The sequence below is a fragment of the Mus musculus genome, chromosome 6, assembly GCF_000001635.26.
Source record: "Mus musculus strain C57BL/6J chromosome 6, GRCm38.p6 C57BL/6J".
In the NCBI taxonomy this organism is placed as follows: Eukaryota; Metazoa; Chordata; class Mammalia; order Rodentia; family Muridae; genus Mus; species Mus musculus.
This window is the reverse complement of record NC_000072.6, coordinates 85,410,224-85,430,483: the sequence shown is the minus strand read 5'-3', so window position 1 is coordinate 85,430,483 and position 20,260 is coordinate 85,410,224. Positions and strand designations below refer to the sequence as shown.

Sequence of the window (20,260 nt, the reverse complement as noted above, 5' to 3'; positions counted from 1 at the left end):
AAATTTGACTTTTTGTTTTTCGAGACAGGGTTTTTCTGTGTAGCCCTGGCTGTCCTGGAACTCACTCTGCAGACCAGGCTGGCCTTGAACTCAGAAATCTGCCTGCCTCTGCCTCCCAAGTGCTGGGATTATAGGCGTGCGCCACCACTGCCCAGCAGTGACTTTTTTTTTTAAGTGAGCCAATTGTGGCTGTGTTTGCCACATAGCACGAGGACCTGGGTTTGATCCCCAGCGCCCACATAACAGGATATCAATCCTAGGGTCGAGGTGGTAGAGGCAGGGTGACACCATGGGCTCCCCAGCCAACTAGCCTAGTCAAGTGGGCTAGCTCTATGTTCAACAGAAGAGCCTGACTCAAAAGGAAAAGAAAAGAAGGTAATTAAGACCCTCTGGCCTCTGATGAACATGAATGGGTGTGCACACACACAATGGACCAGTTGTTCCTGAAGGAGATAGACAACTATGGCTGAATTCCTCTGGTGAATAGGACTTCTGAGCCCAGCCTTCAGAAGGATTTCCCAGAGATATGAAAAAAAAGTTTCAGGGTTCCCCCTCTTTTTGTTATTGTCTTCATACATTTTATTTATTTTTTACCTGTGTGAATGTTTGGCTGTATGTGCCTGGTGTCTGCATAAGTCAGAAAAGGGCTTTGGGTCCCCTGAACTGGATAAGCCACCACATAGATACTAGGAATCAAACCAAGGTCCTCTGCAAGATCAAGTGCTCTTAAATGCTCAGCAATCTCTCCAGTTTTTATACGTGTTTTTTCTTACAGCTATTCTGTGAGTGTGTCTGTGTGTGGGTGTGTGCACGGGGGGAGACGATTTTCTCGCTCCATCATGGAGGTTCCAGGGATCAAATTCAGATCTTCCGTTTGGCAGCAAGGATCTGTACCTGTTAGGCCTTCTCCCAGCCCTTGTTTTTGAGACAGCATCTGGCTATTTACTCTGGGCTTACCTCAGACTCACTATGATAGCTCTGGCTGACTCCATCCTTCTGCCTTAGCCTACCTGGTGCTAAGACTACAGGTGTGTACTGTACTGTCCAGCTCCAAAGGATGGCTTCTCGAGGCAAGGCTCTGGATTCCCTCAAACCTACCATTTAATGTCTACAAGTTCATGACAGGCCTTCTCTGTGTAACCCTGGCTGGCCTGAAACTCACTCTATTGACCAGGCTGGCCTCTGCCTCCAGAGCGCTGGAATTAAAGGTATGTGTACACCTGGCTAAAGCCCACTGTCTTGTATGTTGGGTTCTTTACAGGCTCACCTCCCACTACCCACCTTCCTTCCTCTTTCCCCAGAAAGCTGGGCCCTGAGAACAACCTCACTGAGAAAGCTCAACCCTTCCTTTACCCCATCACCTCACCTCAACCCAGGAACTGTGGGTGGGCAGTCTTCAGTACAGAAACCAGCTCTTAAATGTCAGAAGCTGGTTTCACAAGAATAAGCTCTCGGCAGGCTTCCTGGCAAGAAACCAACCAGTGCCCAAGGGTCATTCAAGGAGGAAGAAATGTATTGTCAATACTGGGTGAAAAATGACAAAATTTGGTCAACATACATTCATGGGGGAAAAGGTAGGGGCTTCAGAGGAAAAAGTAGCTTGTTGTTCCAAGGAACCAGTTACCATAAACCTGAGCTCACTATGACATGGACTCCTATTGAAAGTAGTCTCAGACAAGAAAACTTTGGGCAAAGCATGGAGGCTTTTACCCATTACCTCAACACTAGAGAGGTTAAAACAGGAGAATTTCCATGCATTTGAAGCCAATCTGTGCCACATAATGAGAATCTGTAATCTCCCCACCCCTCCAAAAAAAAAAAAAAAAAAAGCAGCTGTAATCCCAGCACGTGGGAAGTAGAGGGTCAGGAATCCAAAGTCATCCCCAGATACAGAGGAGGGTGACAAGAGGAAAAGAAATAGGGTTGAAATGCAGGAAACTTTGTTTGAAGCGAGCTAAGAAATCTCCTTCTCTCTAGACTTTGGGGAGAGTCTTTCCACACTGTGATGCTGATTCAAGGCTGCCTATTCTCCATAGCCAGGCCAGGAGAGAGCTGATGAATCCATCTTCAGGGCAGAGCTGGGACAGCGTCTATCCCATAAACCTCACCAGCTGGTACTCTGTAAGTGCTTTACAGACCTTAACTCACCCTGGGAGAGATGTGTAAGTTATCAATATACCTCTATCCGCAAGACATAAAACCTGGCCAAGGACATAGGTCAATCCATTATGCTGCTTCCAGAGTTCCCTTGCTTGATTGTCCAAGTACATTTGGTGTCCTTTGACCTTAAGGAAGCTCTTCACTGAGATGTGGGACAGGGAGGGCCAGCAGGTACCACAGGAAGAACTAGCCCATATAACTAAAGCCTCTTGCTCGGTCCTTAACTGCCAATTCCCAACTCAGCATCTTCACTCTGGATGTTGCCATCTGAGCTGCTGGAGGGCTCCTCCATGACAGAGGAGGAAGGCAATTTCAGTTTTTGCTGCTTCTGATACTTCACCCTGCGATTTTGGAACCAGATCCTCACCTATAATTGGAGGCAATGAGCAGGCATCAGAATTTGACCAGCAGACCCCTTTACCCGTCACTCTCACTCCTCCCAAATGTCATTCCTAAGTTCTCAGTCACCGCACATCCATCCCTGTCTGTACCTTTGTAGTTATTTTTCTAACCAAGTCTCATTTCACCCAGGCTAGCCTCAAACTCGCTATGTAGCTCAAGATAGCCCTGGATCCCTGGTCCACCTGCCTCCACTTGGGTTCAAGTGTGTGGGGTTTCAAGTGTGTGCTACTGTCCCCACTGTAGGTGGTACTGGAAACGGAATCCAAGACTTCAAGCATTTGAGGCAAGCACTCTACCAACTGAGCTATGTCTCTAGCCCCAGTGAGTGCTTATGACTACAGTGTGCTGGTGCTGTACCAGGTGACTGTGACAGTGACGGCACAGAGGCATGACCCCTGTCCTCTACAGCTCACCATCCAGTGGGAGAAGGACCAATGAAAATAAGGAGATATAGCCAGGCGGTGGTGGCGCATGCCTTTAATCCCAGCACTTGGGAGGAAGAGGCAGGTGGATTTCTGAGTTTGAGGCCAGCCTGGTCTACAAAGTGAGTTCCAGGACAGCCAGGGCTACACAGAGAAATCCTGTCTTGGAAGAAGAAGGAGAAGGAGGAGGAGAAGGAGGAGGAGGAGGAGGAGGAGGGAGGGAGGGAGGGAGGGAGGGAGGGAGGGAGGGAGGGAGGAAGAAGGAAGGAAGGAAGGAAGGAGGAAGAAGGAAGAAGAAGAAGAAATAAGGAGATATAATAGATCTAAGAGGAGTTACAAACAGAGGTTTGGGTTGGGGGAGCTCTTTGAAGATGGGTCCATCCTGGTCGGGGCAGAGAGCAGCTGACTGGGTGGAGCAGGAGGACAGCCTATGGAATGGCTTTCAGTTAACATCAAACTCAACTCGAAGACCAGAAAGAGAAGTATGGCTGCCAGGGAGAAAGGGAGAGGTCAGCAAGAGCCTGGACACCCAACCTTGAAGGCCAAAGGGAGGGAAAATCAAGTTTGAGGCTTGTGAATGGGATGTGACATCATCCTGAAGTAACTGCACAGCTGGCTGGTGTGTGGAGGCTGGATGGAGGCTGCTGCAGTAACCCAAGGGGAGCTGGGGGTGTAGGAATGTAAAGCAGGGACAGTGGGAAAACAGAAGCAATCCCATCTAGGATGACTTCCTTTGTGAGTAACCAGGTGGGTGGAGTGACCGAATGAGGAGAGAAACAGATAGAGGGGAGACAAGAATTGAGGTTTTGTAAAGTTTGCAATGCCTTCCTAGAGATGTCTAAGTGAAAACTTAAAGAGTTAGTGGCTGAGGATGTAGTTTAGTGGTAGGGACTTGCCTAGGATAATGTGCAAATCCTAGCAGAGAAGGATAGACTGGGAATATAAATCTTAGTGGCCAGATTAGAGAGGGTATTTTAAACCATAGCTATAGGTGATGCTCAGGAGTCAGCTGAAGGGAGGGACATGTTTGTTGGCCTTGACAACAAGGATATCTTTTTTTTTTTTTTTTGGTATTTTGGGGGGAGGGGTAAGATAGGGTTTCTCTGTATAGCCCTGGCTGTCCTAGAACTCACTTTGTAGACCAAGCTGGCCTCGAACTCAGAAATCCACCTGCCTCTGCCTCCTGAGTACTGGGATTAAAGGCGTGCACCACCACGCCTGGCCCAACAAGGATATCTTGATGAACCATCGGGAAAATCATCATGTTGGGATAACTTCAAGGGAAAATAGGGGGCTGGGATGTAGATCAGTTGGCAGAGCCCTGGCCTAGCACACACACATAACGCTCTGGGCTTGACACTTGTGTGTGTGTGTGTGTGTGTATAATTTTTTTCTATTTCATGTGTACTGGTGTTCTGCCTGCATGTATGTCTGTGTGATGGTGTCAGATTCCCTGGAACTGGAGTTACAGACAGTTGTGAGCTAACATGTGGGTGCTGGAAATTGAACCTGGGTCCCTTGGAAGACCCACCAGTGTTATTAACAGCTGAGCCATCTCTTTCACTACCAAAAAATGATTATTGATATCAACCTCAGGCCCCACACATACACACATACTTACACACATGTGTGTGCCTACACACATGCAAAAACATATATGCACATATGCAACCCACACACATAAAAAGGAGGAAGCACTAGAGGAACCTTTGGTTATGTTTATAATGTGACTCCCGATAGGAATATTACATAGGGAATGTGTTTTTAAAAAGGGGGGGCTCTCTCCTCATCATCCTAGCTCAGAGGAAAAAGGTCATATCATCTTCCCATCCCTTACTACAAGGGTATCAGATGCCCCCTACACAGCCTGAGCCTCGTCCCTGCTCTCACCTGATTCTCCGTCAGGTGCAGCCTGGCAGCCAGCTGGGCTCTCTCCTTCCCCACCAGGTTGTGCTGCTTTGCAAACACCTTCTCCAACTCTTGCAGCTGCTGCAAGTTAAACGTTGTGCGAACCCTCTTTGTGTGTCTCTCGGTCCCGTGGTCCCGAAGGTCCACGGTGGGTGCCCATTTCAGAGGGCCTAGACAGTAAGGTAGCTCTGATCCTAAAGAGAAACCAAGAGCAGACTTCAGCCAGCAACCACCTGCCCACACATGGTAGGAGAGAAAGAAAACTCCAGGCCCTTCCTTCTCCTTGGCCTGTGATCTAGGAGAGAGTGGTAGAGGCTGTGTAGAAATAACCCCATAAAAGCTAGGGAGACGACTCAGCCAGAAAATGGTACAAGATCGAGGAATATAAATCTTAGCAGCCAGCTTAGAGATGGTATTTTAAACCATGACTATAGGTGACACTCAGGAGTCAGCTGAAGGGAGGGACATGTTTGTTCTGATCCCTAGCACTAAGTTTGTGTTTGTTTGTTTGTTTGTTTGTTTTTTAAAAAGGCTTTGACGGGTGATGGCTCAGAGGTTAACAGCATTGACTGCTCTTTCAGAGGCCCTGAGTTCAATTCCCAGCAACCACATGGTGGCTCACAATCTGTAATGGGATCCGATGCCCTCTTCTGGTGTGTGTCTGAAGAGAGCAACAGTGTACTCATACGTTAAATAAACGAATAAATAAATAAATAAATAAATAAAGGCTTTGAGGAAGTAGAGACAGGAGGATCATTGGGGAGATGTTTGGCCAGCCAGGCTAGACAATTAGAAAACTCCAGGTTAGGTGAGAGGCCCTATCTCAAAACTAAGATGGAAAAGGGCTAAAGAGACAGATTGGCAATTAAGAGAAATTCTTCTTCTGCTGCTGCTCCTGGTTTTGGAGCCCATGTCCAATAGCTTACAGCCTCTTGTACTTAAGTGTAAATAGCTCTCGGGAAGCTGAAAAGTATTGAAGACAGCTGATGTTGACCACTGATATCCACATCCATGTGCACTCACCTGCACACATATGAATACAAGTTGAAAACACACACACAGAAGTATGGAAAAGTCAGGGGGATGTGAAGGAACGATGTGAAAAGCTGTCTTCTGGATTTGACAGGATTAGTACAACCATGAACTCACAGCAGTGATTACAGGCATACACCATCACCCTGGGCTAACTCCAGAAGTTCCCTCTTGATGCTATCTGCCACCGCTTCCATACTGATACCTGTGAGCCTGAGGCCCTGCTGGTGGTGAGTGACATTCAGTCCGGGCACGCAGGACATGGAGCACAGCGGGTAGACGCCCACGCTCAGGTAGGCAGGCAGCCAAGACCCTGTGGAGCACACCCAGGGCAGGACCCCGTACTGCGACACCGCACCGAGGAGGTTCAGACTGGTGCAGGTAGAGAGCGGCAGAGAGGTGGCCGCCAGCTCTCGGGTCTTGGGTCTCGCCAGGATGGCCTCGACAGAGAAGGATGACTCCAGGCGTCCCCGAGCTAGTCGGCGCGGGACAACTGGGGAAACAGCTCCCGGACAGGGGCGCAGGCTCCCGGGCTGGACCTGAGTGCCTGAGGGAGCAGGGCTGGACATTGCGCGACCCTGAGGGGACCTCCCAGGCTGTGCAAGGAGCTCAATGGGAGAGAGAGAGGTGGTCACCTTACTAAAGGAACGGGAGACTTGTGAATCAGGATCCCTAGGGCCAGCTGTTTGCAAGGACTCTTAAACTTAGCGGGTGGGAGGAGGCGGGGCGAAGGCCTGACTTAATCATCGCTGATTGAGGCCAGGCAGGTTGCATCCCACCAGGACAGGGGTGGGAGGCGGAGAAGGGGGTCTCCTCCACTCCAGTGCTTTGGGGAAAGTACTTTGAATTTACTACAGCTCACTGTGGTGCCCTCCTTCTCCCTCTTTTGTTTGAGAAGGTCTTACTCTGTAACTCTGGCTATCCTGGACCTTGTAGACCAGCCTTGGCCTTGAACTCACAGATATCCACCTGTTTCTGCCTTGTGATTGCTGTGATTAAAGGCATGTTCTGCCAAACCACCCACTCCTCCTCTGTTCCTTCTTCATTCTGCCTTCCAGGCTGTCCTCCAAGTCACAGCTCATGGCAAAATCATGGCAAGCCTGCCTCAGCCTCCCAAGTACTAGGATTGCAGATACGTGCTACTGTGCTTGGCTTCGAAGTGGCTCTCTGATGATCCTAGATGAAGGTCCTTTGCCTGCTCATGACATCTGTGATGCCAGTCTCCCCTGCTGGTGTGGGGAACAATGATCTCAGAAGGGTGGGGCAGTGCCTGCTGTCCTGATTTTCTTAATCTTCACCCTCTTCCCAATTAAATTTGTGCACTTCCTCACTGCAGCTGGGACACCTGCTAAGTACACTCTCTACGCTGAGTTCCTGGGAGACCCCTCTTAGAGCAGAAGCCCTGAGTAGATCTACTTAAGGACTGGAATTTTAAAGTGTGTAAACATCGTATCGTAGTGAAAAGTGAGTCTCCTAGACTCCTGAAGCTGCTGCTGTTACCACGTCCTCTGAGGTCTTTTCTGAATACCCTTGCCCTCAACACAGGGTCTTGTTAGAAAGGTCCTTCCTGCTGGCCCAGGGATTGCTGAAGGAGGAAGATCTACAGTCCAAGGCCACACCTGCTTTACAAAGCAAAATAAACAAGGGGTTGTGATGACACTCTCCAGTGATCCTGGCACTTGGAAGTGGGGGACCACAGGACCAGGAAGGCAAAGTCATCCTCAGTCATACAGTGAATTTGAGGCCAGCCTGGGCTACAATAGACATTGTCTCAAAAACTCAAACAGAGGCCTGGAGAGATGGTTCAGAGGTCAAACGTTCTTGTTACTCTTTTTGGTTTTTCGAGACAGGGTTTCCCTGTATAGCTGTGGCTGTCCTAGAACTCACTTTGTAGACCAGGCTGGCTTCGAACTCAGAAATCCACCTGCCTCTGCCTCCCATCCCGAGTGCTGGCATTAAAGGTGTGCGCCATCACGCCCGGCTGTTCTTGTTATTCTTGCCTAGATTGGAGTCAAGGCACCCAGAAGGTGGATCACACTTAATCCCAGCCCTCGGGAGGCAGAAGCAGATGAATCTCTGAGTTTGAGACTAGCCTGGTCTACATCGTGGGTTCCATGCTAGCCAGGTCTGTATATTAAGACTCTGTCTTAAAAAACAAAAACAAGCAGGGCATGGAAAAAAACAAAAAACAAAACAAAACAAAAACAAAAACAAACCAAAAACCAATGAGAAGGGCCTGGGGAAATGGCACAATGGGTAAGTGCTTGCCATGTAAGTGTGGAGGGCCTGAGTTCAAGTTCCCAGAATCTCATAAAATCAGATGTGTCAGCAAGTATCTGCCGTCCTCAGAGATCCTATGAGGTGACAGGAAACAAAGAGGGTGACATCCCCAGGAACTCCAAGGCTAGCTAGCTTAGGAGAGAGAGAGAGACAGAGATAGAAAGACAGAGGGAGAGACAGAGAGGGAAAGAGACAGAGACCCTGTTTCAGACAAGGTGGAAGGGAAGACAGGCAACCTGGTTTGTCCTCTGACCTCCATACATGTACCATGGCATTAATGTATGCAGGTACTTATGCATGCACACACACACACACACACACACACACACACCTAAAAAAAGAGATAGAAAGGTAGAAGGGAAGGATGTGAGGAAGAGAGAAAAGAAAGAAAGGAAATAGGCAGGAGCTAGTTCTCTGTAGGCAGCAAAGAGAAAATGGCCCATGGTAAACGGTGATAGCAGAGACAAGGTACAGGGTTCAACCTACACCAAGTCAGGGAGACACTAGCCAAGGTCAGAGACTGACAACTCCGTCAAGGTCAGCTCAGTCTAGTGGCCAGCAGAGGAGCCAATCATAGGGAAAGAGGGAATTGAACATGTGGACCACCCAGAACTGAATGAGCAGTGCATAAACAGCTCCTGGCTGTCTACCTGGTCAGCCCAGGAACATGCCAAGAGCATGTGCACACACACACACACACACCCATTGGCTTGGCCTAGAGAATTAACCAGTGTCAGTAGAAATTACCTCAGCCGTTGTCCAGTTTCGGCTGGGCGCCATATAAAAGCCCCTACTGAGCATCTCTATAGTTTTCCCTTCTCCTAGAACCCCGCTCACTCTTAGGAGTTTCTCTCCTCCTCCTGCCCCTTGCATTCTCATTTTTCTCAGTTACCCAGGAAACGTTGCTTGCTTTGTTTTGCTCACTCACCCATGCCCCAGTATTTAATCATCATTGTGCAGAGACCGAGACAAGGAGCTCAAGAGCCTGTCTCAGGGCTGGGCATGGGGACACACACCTTTAACCCCATCACTTGGGAGGCAGAGGCAGGTGGGTTTCTGTTGAGTTTGAGGAAGGAAGGATCTTTCCTTTGTCCAGCTCTCTGTGTTATGTGTGTGTAGGGCAGGCACTCGTGTCCCAACTTTGCCGGTAGCTACTCAGTACTTTCTTGAGTTGCATGTTACCATTTGTAGTTACCATCCTCGAAGTGGAGAATGGTGGTGGTAACCTTGGCTTTGAGGCAGGGCTTGAACTGCTCTGGAGGTGGAGCCTTGAGAGCCCCCAATTTCCCGGCTCTCCTGGCATCCTGCCTTCCCAAATAAATGCCTAGCACTAACGTTGCACCACCATGTTGCAGCTGGTTCTGTGTTACCGCATGGCCCTTGGCTATTTGGGACCACAAATGTGCCGCCCTGTCCTGCCAGAGGTAGAAGGAATCTTGCTTTCTCTTGAATACACACCTGCTGTCCCAGTTTGCCAAAACCAAAGCAAATGTGGATGGAGAGGGTTTATTTCTGCTTACAGGTTACAGTCCGTTACCAAGGAAAGTCATGGCAGGAACTGAAGCAGAGACTGCGAGGGAAAAGAGAACTCCGTTTATGCCCTGCATTGGAATGGTACCTCCCAGAGTAGGTTGGACCCTCCTCTGTCAATTTACAATCAAGAAAAATGTCCTACAGACATGCCGGAAGGCCAAAGGATGGAGGCAGTTCTTCAGCTGAGGTTCTGTCTTCCCAGCTGACTCTAGGTTGTGTCAAGTTAATAATAAAAATTAACCTATCCGGCCGGGCAGTAGGGGCGCACACCTTTAATCCCAGCACTTGGGAGGCAGAAGCAGGTGGATTTCTGAGTTCAAGGCCAGCCTGATCTACAGAGTGAGTTCCAGGCCAGCCAGGGCTACAGAGAAACCCTGCCTCGAAAAACAACAACAACAGCAACAAACAACAACAACAACAACAACAACAAAATTAACCAATCCACTTGTCCTAACTCCCAAGGAGCCCTGCAACAAGCCTGGGGATGTGGCTCAGTTGTTGGAGTGTCTGGCTAGTACTCATGAAGCCCTGGGCTCAGTACACAGCATCTCATAAAACTGGGCGTGGTGGTGTGTGCCTGCAACCCCAGCATAGTGGGAGGGAGAGGAAGACAGAGCAGCAGTTCAAAGTTACCCCTGGCTACAGAGGAGTTTGAGGCCAGCCTAGTCTACATGAGACGCTTTCTCAAAGAGAAGTGCAAGTGTGGAGAGATAGCGCAGCAGTTAAGTGGTGTGAGGGTGGGGATATAATTTGTCCCACAGGATACCCTTGACAATTGCAGGGTCTTTCTTTTGTTTCTTTCTTTTTTCTTTTTCTTTTTCTTCTTTCTTTTTTCTCTTTTCTTTTTTTTTTTTTTTTTTTTTTGAGACAGGTTTCTCTGTAGCCCTGGCTGTCCTGGAACTCACTCTGTAGACCAAGCTGGCCTTGATCTCAGAAATCTGCCTGCCTCTGCCTCCCAAGTGCTGGGATTAAAGGCTTGTGCCACCACTGCCTGGCCTTTCTTTTGTTTCTTTTTCTTTTCTTTTCTTTTCTTTTCTTTTCTTTTCTTTTCTTTTCTTTTTCAAAGATTTATTTATTGGTTATATGTAAGTACATTGTAGCTGTCTTCAGACACTCCAGAAGAGGGAGTCAGATCTCATTACAGATGGTTGTGAGCCACCATGTGGTTGCTGGGACTTGAACTCCAGACCTTCGGAAGAGCAGTCGGGTGTTCTTACCCATTGAGCCATCTCACCAGCCCTCTTTTGTTTCTTGATATGGATTTTTTTTTTTTTTTTTTGAGACATAGACTCAAGTAGCTGGCCTCAAACTTGCTATTTAACTGGAATGACCTTGCATTCCTGACCCTCCTGCCTCTACCTCTCAAGTGCTGAGATCACAGGGTATGCCACCACTCCCAGTTTTATTAAGTGCTGAAAATTGAACCTAGGTCCTATGAGTGCTGACTAGCCCTGTTCCCACTACTTCCTGCCTCAGGTGCTGGATATTAATACCAGGGCCTCCTATATGCATGGCAAATGATCGATTGAGCTACATCTCTAGGCACTTCCAATTTTTTTAGAAAATAATTTGCATAACTACTAAAATATTTCAAACATCCCTCTAAGGAATTTCGCTGTTTACTGTAGCACATTGTATAACACCGAACCAGAAGACAGCTGGAGATGGAGCTCAGTGGTAAAACACTTGGCCCTGAGTTCAATCTGCAGAACCACAGACAAAAACCTAGACTGTGGCAAGTCCTGGCATTAAATGTAGGCTTCCTCGTGTATGTGCACCTATACCCACGTGTGCCTGCATAAATGCAAACACGCATAACACACACAAACATGAAAATGGGAAAAATGAAAAACACTTGGAGGCAACTTACAGATTTTCTGGGTGCCTAATGCTTAGAAGGATTCTGCTGCCCAGAATTTCCTGAAGACATAAATTTTTGCCATTCACCCTGGAGCAATCTATTTTATTTTTCTCATTCAACTGTGAATGCACCTCCCCTCAAAGTCATTGTGTTTAGAGCTTTTATTTTGGTGGGGGTGCAGCACACTACCATGAAGCTACATAACCAGCACTAATTAGTTAATTGACTTGATAATTTTATTTTATTTTTTTTTTGAGATAGGGTCTCACTATGTAGGCCAGGCTAGCCTCAAGCTCACAGAGATTTTGCCTGCCTCTGCCCCACAAGTGTTGGACTTAAAGGAGTGTGCCACCACCATGCCCAGACCTCTCTTTCATTTTTTGAGACTGGGGTCTCACCAAGTTTTACAGGCCTTGAGCTGACAATCCTCCTGCTTTAGCAAGCAAGTAGTTGTGCTTACCAGCATGCACCTAAGCTGTGGGGATAACTTGTCCTTTGTAATAGCTGCATTAGGTCCCATGGTCTAGGTAAATCACAATTACTCAGCTGTTCCTTTGCTGAAGAACGTTAAGTAGCCTCCTAGCTTCTGCCTCTACAAACAGAACAGGTAATAGACACTATTTTTAATATTTAATGCACAACTGGTGACCTTATTTCTATACAAATTCTGAAAATAGGATGAATGGTCATAAATTTATATGAATTTATATTTTATGCCACATTGATCTCTAAAATAGTCTTTAATAATTCAGTCCTTGCTACCTGCTATATCCAAGGATCCAGCACAATGCCAAGGACTCAGCTGACCATGTAAACAATATATATTTAAAGCATGGTGTGATGATGCACTTCTGTGTTCCTAGGAGGTAGGGGCAGGATGATCAAGAGTTCAAGGTCAGCTTCAGCTACATGGCAAGTTTGAGACAAACTCTGCTTATATTAGAACCTGTCTCAACACACATACACAGAGACAGACAGACAGACAGATGTCAGACAGACAGACAGACTGGTACCAGCTCAGCTGGTAGAGTACTTGCCTAGGATGCATAAGACCCCGGGTTTAATCCCCAGCATGCCATCCGACAGAGCCTGGGGCAGAAGCCTATAATCCTAGCTTGGGGACATGGAAGTAAGAAGGTCAGGAAATCAAGAAGATCAAGGTCATTGTTAGCCATCTTTAACTGCATAGCAAGTTCAAGGCCAAAATGGGCAATATGAGCAACAAACACAGGCTGGCAAGATGGTTCAGTGGGTAAAAGCACTCGCCATCAAGTCTGCCAACCTGAATCTAATGCCCCAGGGCCTACAGAATGGGTGCAGAGAACTGGCTTCTGGAAGTTGTCTTCTGGGCTCTGCATGTGTGCTGTGACCAGAACATGTTTGCACAGGATCACACCTGCACGTGACATGCACGAATAAATACAAGTAAGTGTAAAACGTTGACTTTAAAAACAAACCAAAACAAAATGGCCAGGCATGGCGGGGTACAACTTTAGTTCTAGCACGTGGGAGACAGAAGCAGGTAGATATCTGTGAGTTTGAGGCTAGTCTGGTCTAGATACTGAGTTCCAGGACAGTCGGGGTCATATAGGAAATAAAAACAAGCAAAAACAAAAACACTAAAGAGGCTGGGTATGATGGTACACATCTTTAATCCCAGCATTTGGGAGGCAGAGACAGGTAGGTCAATGGAACCTGAGTTCAAGGCCAGCCTGGCCTGCATAGTGAGTTCTAGAATATCCATGGCATTCTAGTGAGACTCTGTCGAAAGAAAGAAGAGAGAGAGAGAGAGAGAGAGAGAGAGAGAGAGAGAGAGAGAGAGAGAGACACAATGTATCACTATACTGTGTATACTGTGTATGTATGAGTGTTTTTCCTATATGTACATTAGTATACCATATGTATGCAGTTGTTCAAAGAAGCCAGAAGAAAGTATTAGATCCTCTGGAACTGGAGTTAAGTTGCCATAAGGGCACTGAGAACCAAGCACTGGTCCTCTGCAAAGGCAACAAGAACTCTTGACCTCTGAGCCATCTCTCCAGCCCCCAAATGTATATATTTTTAATGGTCAATAGCATACACCTATAACCTGAACACCTGAGAAGTTGAAGCAGGCCTATGGTCAGTGTGGGCTATGTAGGGGACCCTGTTCTGTTTCCAAACACAGTAACTCAAGGAGACATGGCTAAGATCTATCCAGCTGTCCTCACCCCAATTCCTCCCGCCTCCCCTGCCCACTCTGTCCTGAGGGGCTCGCTCTCCTCTCTCAGCTCCATGAGCACTGAGAAGTGAATAAGGTCTGTGGCAGAAGTGGACGTGAGACAGCAAATGCACATGAAGCATCACTGTGCATGACTGTCTTCCTTAAGTCAGAGCACGCTTCCTCCACTGGATAGAGGAGTCCCCTCATTGAGATCTTAGAGTCACCAGGAAGCTGAGAGCTGGGGACCCCCTTACTACCTTCTCTCTCAGCATCCTTTTTTCCTGTTTTCTTTCTTTACTGTCCCTTTTACAATGGTTCCCCCACCACCACCACTCCAAAGGGGAGTTGTTGCCATCCTGAAGTCACATGCTTGGTGATAACCATGAAGCTCTATGGAACTAAGGTCCACAGCCAACAGCCCAAACCACAGACTTTAAGTAGGGCACAGCCTGCAGAAAGAGAGAGAAAGAGAGAGCGAGAGAGCAAGAGAGAGAGAAAGAGAAGAGAGAGAGAGAGCCTGAAGGTCCCCTGGAGAAGCCCCTCACATTTTCCCCTGCCCAGGCTGCCTCAGCTTCAGCCCACACCTGCCCCTCTTTCTCTGCCCCTCCTTCCATACTGCACCTGACCAAGAGGGAAGAGCAAACAAGGAGATTGTTTGTTCTTTCCTCCCTGGAATGCTCCGCCAGAGGAGGTGCTGTGTGTTGACACACAGGCACTTAGGCAGTTTCCAAGGGTTTCCTAACTTTTTCTTATGTATGTCGCTTTTAAGACCCTCTGAAGTCCTATGCTCTTTAATTAGAGTGAAGTTAACAAACATGTATTTGTTTGAGCTCTTTTCTGTGAGTTGGGTTTTATGAGGGGGTACAAAGAGCTATGGGGTGTGTGTTGAGGTTTCTGCCTTGGAAACTACCGGTGTCATGGTGGGCTGGGAAATGAAACAGAGAGAGACCCATCTACGACTTGCTAATGCAGCTGCCAAGCCAGAGGATGAGTCCATGGAAGTGTGAAAGTCAGAGAGATTAGGGATAATTCATTTTTACTAGCAGGCTAGGCTAGCTCTCTGCCATTGAACAATATCCCAGCACATTTTTTTACTTGGAGACAGGGACTTCCTAAAGTGTCCAGGCTAGCCCAGACAGACCTTGAGCTTTTGGTGTTTCTGCCTCAGTCTTCCAAGTATCTGAGCCAATAGCCCTGTATCTCCAGAGGTGTGAGAAGGCTGCCCAGAGACCTGCCTCTTTAGCTAAGTCCAAAGCGAGCCAGGTCTACCAAAGTCCCTGAGTCCTGTTGAACTCTGAAGGAAAGAGAGCTGGTCTGCACCTTGGTGACTTTAAGAATGACTGAGATAAAGGAGGATAGGTCAGAGAGAAGGGGCAGGATGTAGCCCAGGCTGCCCTTGCCCTTGTTTATGTAGCTGAGGATGGCTTTGAACTCCCAAGTGCTGGGTTTATAAGCACATGCCACAATGCCAGGCTTGAAACAGTCCGTGCTGTATCCACTTGGAACCCCTTTGGTATTGGCAGCAAATCAGTTGAAGCCCTTTCTTGTGTTGAAAAAGACACCAAGGACCCACTGAAGGAGGCGCCTACCCCAAAGGCAAAACTTGGTGCGAGCTCTGCACATCCAGGTCCTGGTGGCCATACAATAGCTCAAGGTAGGGTCAGCGCCTTTCTCGGCAGTGCAGATATGCTGGGTTTGAATTCTCTCTCCCCCTTCCCTCCAGCCAGTTTCTGAAAAAGAGTAGAAAGAAAAGTGCCCCCAACCTGTTATCATTGCACACGCCACAAGGTACTCAGGCATCCCTGTGACCCCACCCCTCTTCAGTTGGAACTTTATTCTCATTTCACATGAGTAGAAAATAGATCCTGGTCAACTAAATGACTGGCTTCATGACAGGATGTCATACAGCCCAGGCTGGCTTTGAACTCACTCTATGGGGATGACCTCAATCTTCTTTCCACCTCCACTTCTAGTGCTGGGATAGAAGCTGTGTTCCACTGTGCCTAGTATATGCAGTGGGCTCTTTGCATGCTAGGAAGCACTCCGCTAACTGAGCTGCATTTCCAGTCCCATGACTTCTTTCATAGCCAGTAGTCTATACTCAGTATGGGTTTGCCCAACTCTAACGTGCAGAATAGACACTGGGGGTTTGGCTTCATCATAGAACACTTGCTTCATATTTTGAGACCCTGGATTTGATCCTAGCACTAGAAGGGAAAAAACGACCACAGTGGCTTACACATGTAATCCCAATCTTAGGAATGCCAAGGCAAGAGGCCATGAAGGCTGAAAAGATGACTCAGTGGGTAAAGGTACTTGCCACTAAACCTGGCGACCTGAGTTAAATCTCCAAAGACCAGCATAGTGGAATGAGAGAACTGACTCTCACAAGTAGACCTCTGACCTCCACACATGCGCTGTGCCCCATACATACCCATATAGACACATACACTCACTAAAAACAAATAAAATGTAATTAAAAGTTACAAATAAAGGCATAATGGCACATGCCTTCAATCCCGGCACTCAGGAGGCAAATCTCTGTGAGTTTGAGGCCAGCCTGGTCTCTGAAGCAAGTTCCAGTCCAGTTAGTGCTACACAGTGGGATCCTGTCTACAGCTAACCAAACAAACAAACAAACAACCAACAAAAAACAATAGAAACAACAACAAAAATAAAAAAACACGTTTTTTAAAAATGTCAAGACCTGGTAACACTTTTCATCAATCCCAGTACTCAAGAGAAGAAAGCCTGATCACTCAGAGTTTAAACACACACACGCGCGCGCACACACACACACACACACACACACACACACACACACACACACATCCCAGGGCCTAGAGACATGGTTCAGTGGTTAAGAGGGAGTACTGTTCTTACAACAGGTACCTCAGATGGCTCCAGGTCATCCAATGCCCAGGCCTCCCTAAGATGTTCATAGTTTTCTCAAGATAAAAATCTTAAACAACAACAGACAAATAACAGCACCAAAATGAAAACTAAAGGTTGAGCCTGAACGGAGCTGATTTCTCCGTACTCACAGCCCTTAGAGGGGAGGGTAAACTTTGTTTTTGGTGATCAGGAGATGGGAGAGAGTTGGGGTAGGGAGTAAACATTATTCATGGCTATGTCGGTTTGTGTGTTTTTTTGAACAGGGTCCATGTAGCCGGCTGACCTCTAATCTCAGCAATCCTCTTGCCTTGGCCTCTGGAGAGCTGGGATACCAGGCGTGTGCTACCAGACCCCCTAACTCTCTTTTCTTTCTTTCCAGATCTCACGATGGCGCCTGGGCTGGCCTGGAACTGCTTGTAGACCAGGCAGGCCAATGTGGACCTCACAAAGTTCTGTCTGCCTAAGGATCAGCTCAGATCTTCTTTCATCCATTGTAACCTTTCACACTCTTCTACAAGTGGACTTCTGGTCGATCCACTAAGCTAGCCTTTGCCGCTGGCTCCAAGGCTGGGGTGCTAAGCCTAAGGGGCACAGTCTGGCAGGAGGGAGGAGTGATGGACACCCTGAGAAAGCTCATTTTGCAGGCCAGGTGCAGAGCCTGGGGCTCTCCTAGTGGGCTGGAGGCCTGGCTGGATGTTTGCTCAGCACAGACCTGAGAGTCCTGTGAGGAAGTCTGTGTCCTGACTAATTTGTTTGCTCTTCACACTTGCACCACGGGCTACCCCTTTGGGTGACCTAGGAAGCGGTATAGATTCAGAGACTCCAGAATCCCAAGAATAGCCTAGAAAAGCCACCATCTCCAAGTTCCTGGTAGGAGAGGAGAGGGTTGAGCCCCTTCACAAGCTATAAGAGATGAGAGGGACACAGCCCACCCCCTCCTTTCCTGGGAGGAACCATGTGGTGAGATTCCCCCATAGAAGGGCTTGGACTTTTCAGGGACCACCTAGCGAGGAGCAAATGATCTTACTCTGATGTCCCACGTAGGAGATTCTGACTTGGTTGGTCCTGAGGCGGAAGTGGGGGAGGCTAGCTGTTTCCCAAGCCTTAATTGGAACCATGAACCAATGTGGCTGTGTCCCTTACCCATTCAGCAGTCTAGCTTGGGCCCTTACGTTCATTTATTTACATACTTAGTGTGTATGCGCGTACATATGTGTGCATGTGCCTACGGAAGCCAAAGGTTCGTTTTGTTTTGCTTTTTGAGACTTGATATCTCTATGTAGCCCTAGCTGGCCTAGAACTTGTTGCATAGAAAAGGCTATTCTTTTTTTGTTTTGTTTTGTTTTGTTTTTGTTTTTTTGAGACAGGATTTCTCTGTATAGCTCTGGCTGTCCTGGACCTCACTCTGTAGACCAGGCTGGCCTCGAACTCAGAAATCCGCCTGCCTCTGCCTCCCAAGTGCTGGGATTAAAGGCGTGGGCCACCACGCCCGCCGGAAAAGGCTATTCTTGACCTCACAGAAATCTGCCTGCCTCTGCCTTCCAGATGCCGGGATTACATGACTTCAGCCCCATACTCTGCGTTGTTCCACCTGGTGTTTCGAGGTGGGTTCTCTCACTGAGCTGCATTTTATCCCCCAGCCCCAGGAGTTCCGCCGAGGCAGATGGAGGTGCCAGGCCTTTTCACGTGGGTGCTGGGCGAGCGAACTCCAGTGACTTGCTTTCATCACTAGAGAGCGGAATCAGTGGCGCAGTGTCACTTCTGGGTCCGGGTCTTATGATCTGGCGTTTTCCTTCAACTTGCAATATTTATTCTTTGGGTCCAGTGGCTATGTGGAGGAGCTAAGGAGCTAAGTAGAGAGAGGAAGAAAGAGACAGACACATCCAGTTAAGATCATTTTCTATGTGTATGAATATTTTGCTTAAATGCATGCTGGGCACATGTATGTATGCCTTGGGCCTACCGAGGCCAGAGGAAGGTATCTGATTTCCTGGAATTGGAGTTACAGATGGTTATAAGCAATCTTGTAAGTACTGGGAACTGAACTTAGGACTTCTGAAAGAGTAGCGAGCGCTCATTACCACTGATCCATCTCTCCAGCCCCAGTTGGATTATTTTTCCTGGAAAAAAAAAAGTCTACTTGTGTGTGGTGGTTTTGAGAGGCCATTCCTACTCCATCTTGGAACCGGCCTCCATCTTAAAAGAAAAAAACAGCCGGGCGTGATGGCGCACACCTTTAATGCCAGCACTCGGGATGGGAGGCAGAGGCAGGTGGATTTCTGAGTTCGAGGCCAGCCTGGTCTACAAAGTGAGCTCCAGGACAGCCAGGGCTATACAGAGAAACCCTGTCTCGAAAAACCAAAAAACCCAAAAAAAAAAAAAAAAGAAAAAAACACCTGAAAACTTGACCTGCAGCAGAACCCAAGCTGCACACATGTACCAAGAAGGACCCCATGGCTTGTCTTTGGCCAGAGTTACTCCGTAATTATTTCCTAGTAACAGTTAATCAAAGATTAGTCTGATTGTTTCAGGTGAACTTTCAGACCATTCCTGATTGTATACAGTCTTGCTTCAGAGCGCCACCTGTCTGCATACAATAGTTATTCAGTTACACACATTGGGTGGTTCAACTGTCTGTAACTCCAGCTTTTTGTTGTCTGATAACCACTTCCTTGGATTCATCCCCGCCCCCAATACACACACAGAGGGTCTTCCCCTCTCCCCGCACACACACCTTCTCTTCTTCTCTACAATACCACCAGGTGGTACTGAGCCCTTTAGACGGACATACTATTTTGTTTTGGAAATATCTGCGCTCCCAGGTTTTGTTCCAGCCAGAACTCAAGAAAACACCCAATAAGGGTGCAGGGCTAGGCCTATGCAGAATGTCCTCTCTCACAGCGGGCGGCAGAGGGCGCCCGCAGACCGCTTGATGGGGGCGCCTAATTTCCAAAGCGGCGGGATCTTGCAGTCACAGTAACTAGACAGGAAGGGAATGAGACTGGAGGGACAGGCCCTCACACAGAAGTCTAGGAGTTGGGACCATTTTGGCCTACAGGTCAAAGCTACGGGAGATGAAGCTCTCATGGGGTAGGAGATGCGGCAGGCCCCTGTGCCCAGAGAGCAGCAGAGAATAAGGGAGCTGGGAACCCAACCGCAGCAACTCTGTAAGGAATTTAGACCAGCATGAAGAGTTCAGAGAGTACAGAGCTAGGCACAGATTTATTTGATCAGTTTGCACTTCCGAATAGCAAGAAAAAAGACTTTAGAACTCCACGGAGAGAGGACTGATTGCCACGATCTGTGTTTCCCAAAGGTGGGGGTCAGAGTGAGGCAAGGTGGAGTCCCTGTGTGACTCCTGAGAAAACCTAACATATGGCCTGAAGGGAAAGGGAGAAAGCTAAGGACACCTCGTTGCTGGACAGCTGAGATGGAGACAGACACTGTTTGTTCCTTTGATCACTGAGGAGAAGACAACCTGGAGGGCTGCCTGCAGGAATAGGTTGGGAGCCAACAGCACCAGGACAGGGAAGGAATCAGCCCACACCTGGAAGGTGCAGGGAG

The 20,260-nt window shown here is 48.0% G+C and overlaps 1 protein-coding gene across 2 annotated transcripts; it reads right to left on the bottom strand.

Moving 5' to 3' along the window:
* Positions 1 to 1,606: 1,606 nt before the first annotated feature.
* Positions 1,607 to 6,598, bottom strand: Noto (notochord homeobox). 2 transcript variants are annotated; one of them, NM_001007472.2, is made up of 3 exons: positions 6,130 to 6,598; positions 4,875 to 5,086; positions 1,607 to 2,527 (listed from the first exon to the last, which is right to left on the bottom strand). In NM_001007472.2, the coding sequence occupies exons 1-3, from the start codon at positions 6,491 to 6,493 to the stop codon at positions 2,381 to 2,383; spliced, it is 723 nt and encodes a 240-aa protein (NP_001007473.1). In that variant the 5' UTR covers positions 6,494 to 6,598; the 3' UTR covers positions 1,607 to 2,380. The 2 variants fall into 2 exon arrangements, with proteins under 2 accessions (NP_001007473.1, XP_006506419.1); XM_006506356.4 differs by lacking the exon at positions 4,875 to 5,086 and having other exon boundaries at positions 2,211 to 2,527; positions 6,130 to 6,585.
* Positions 6,599 to 20,260: the final 13,662 nt, after the last annotated feature.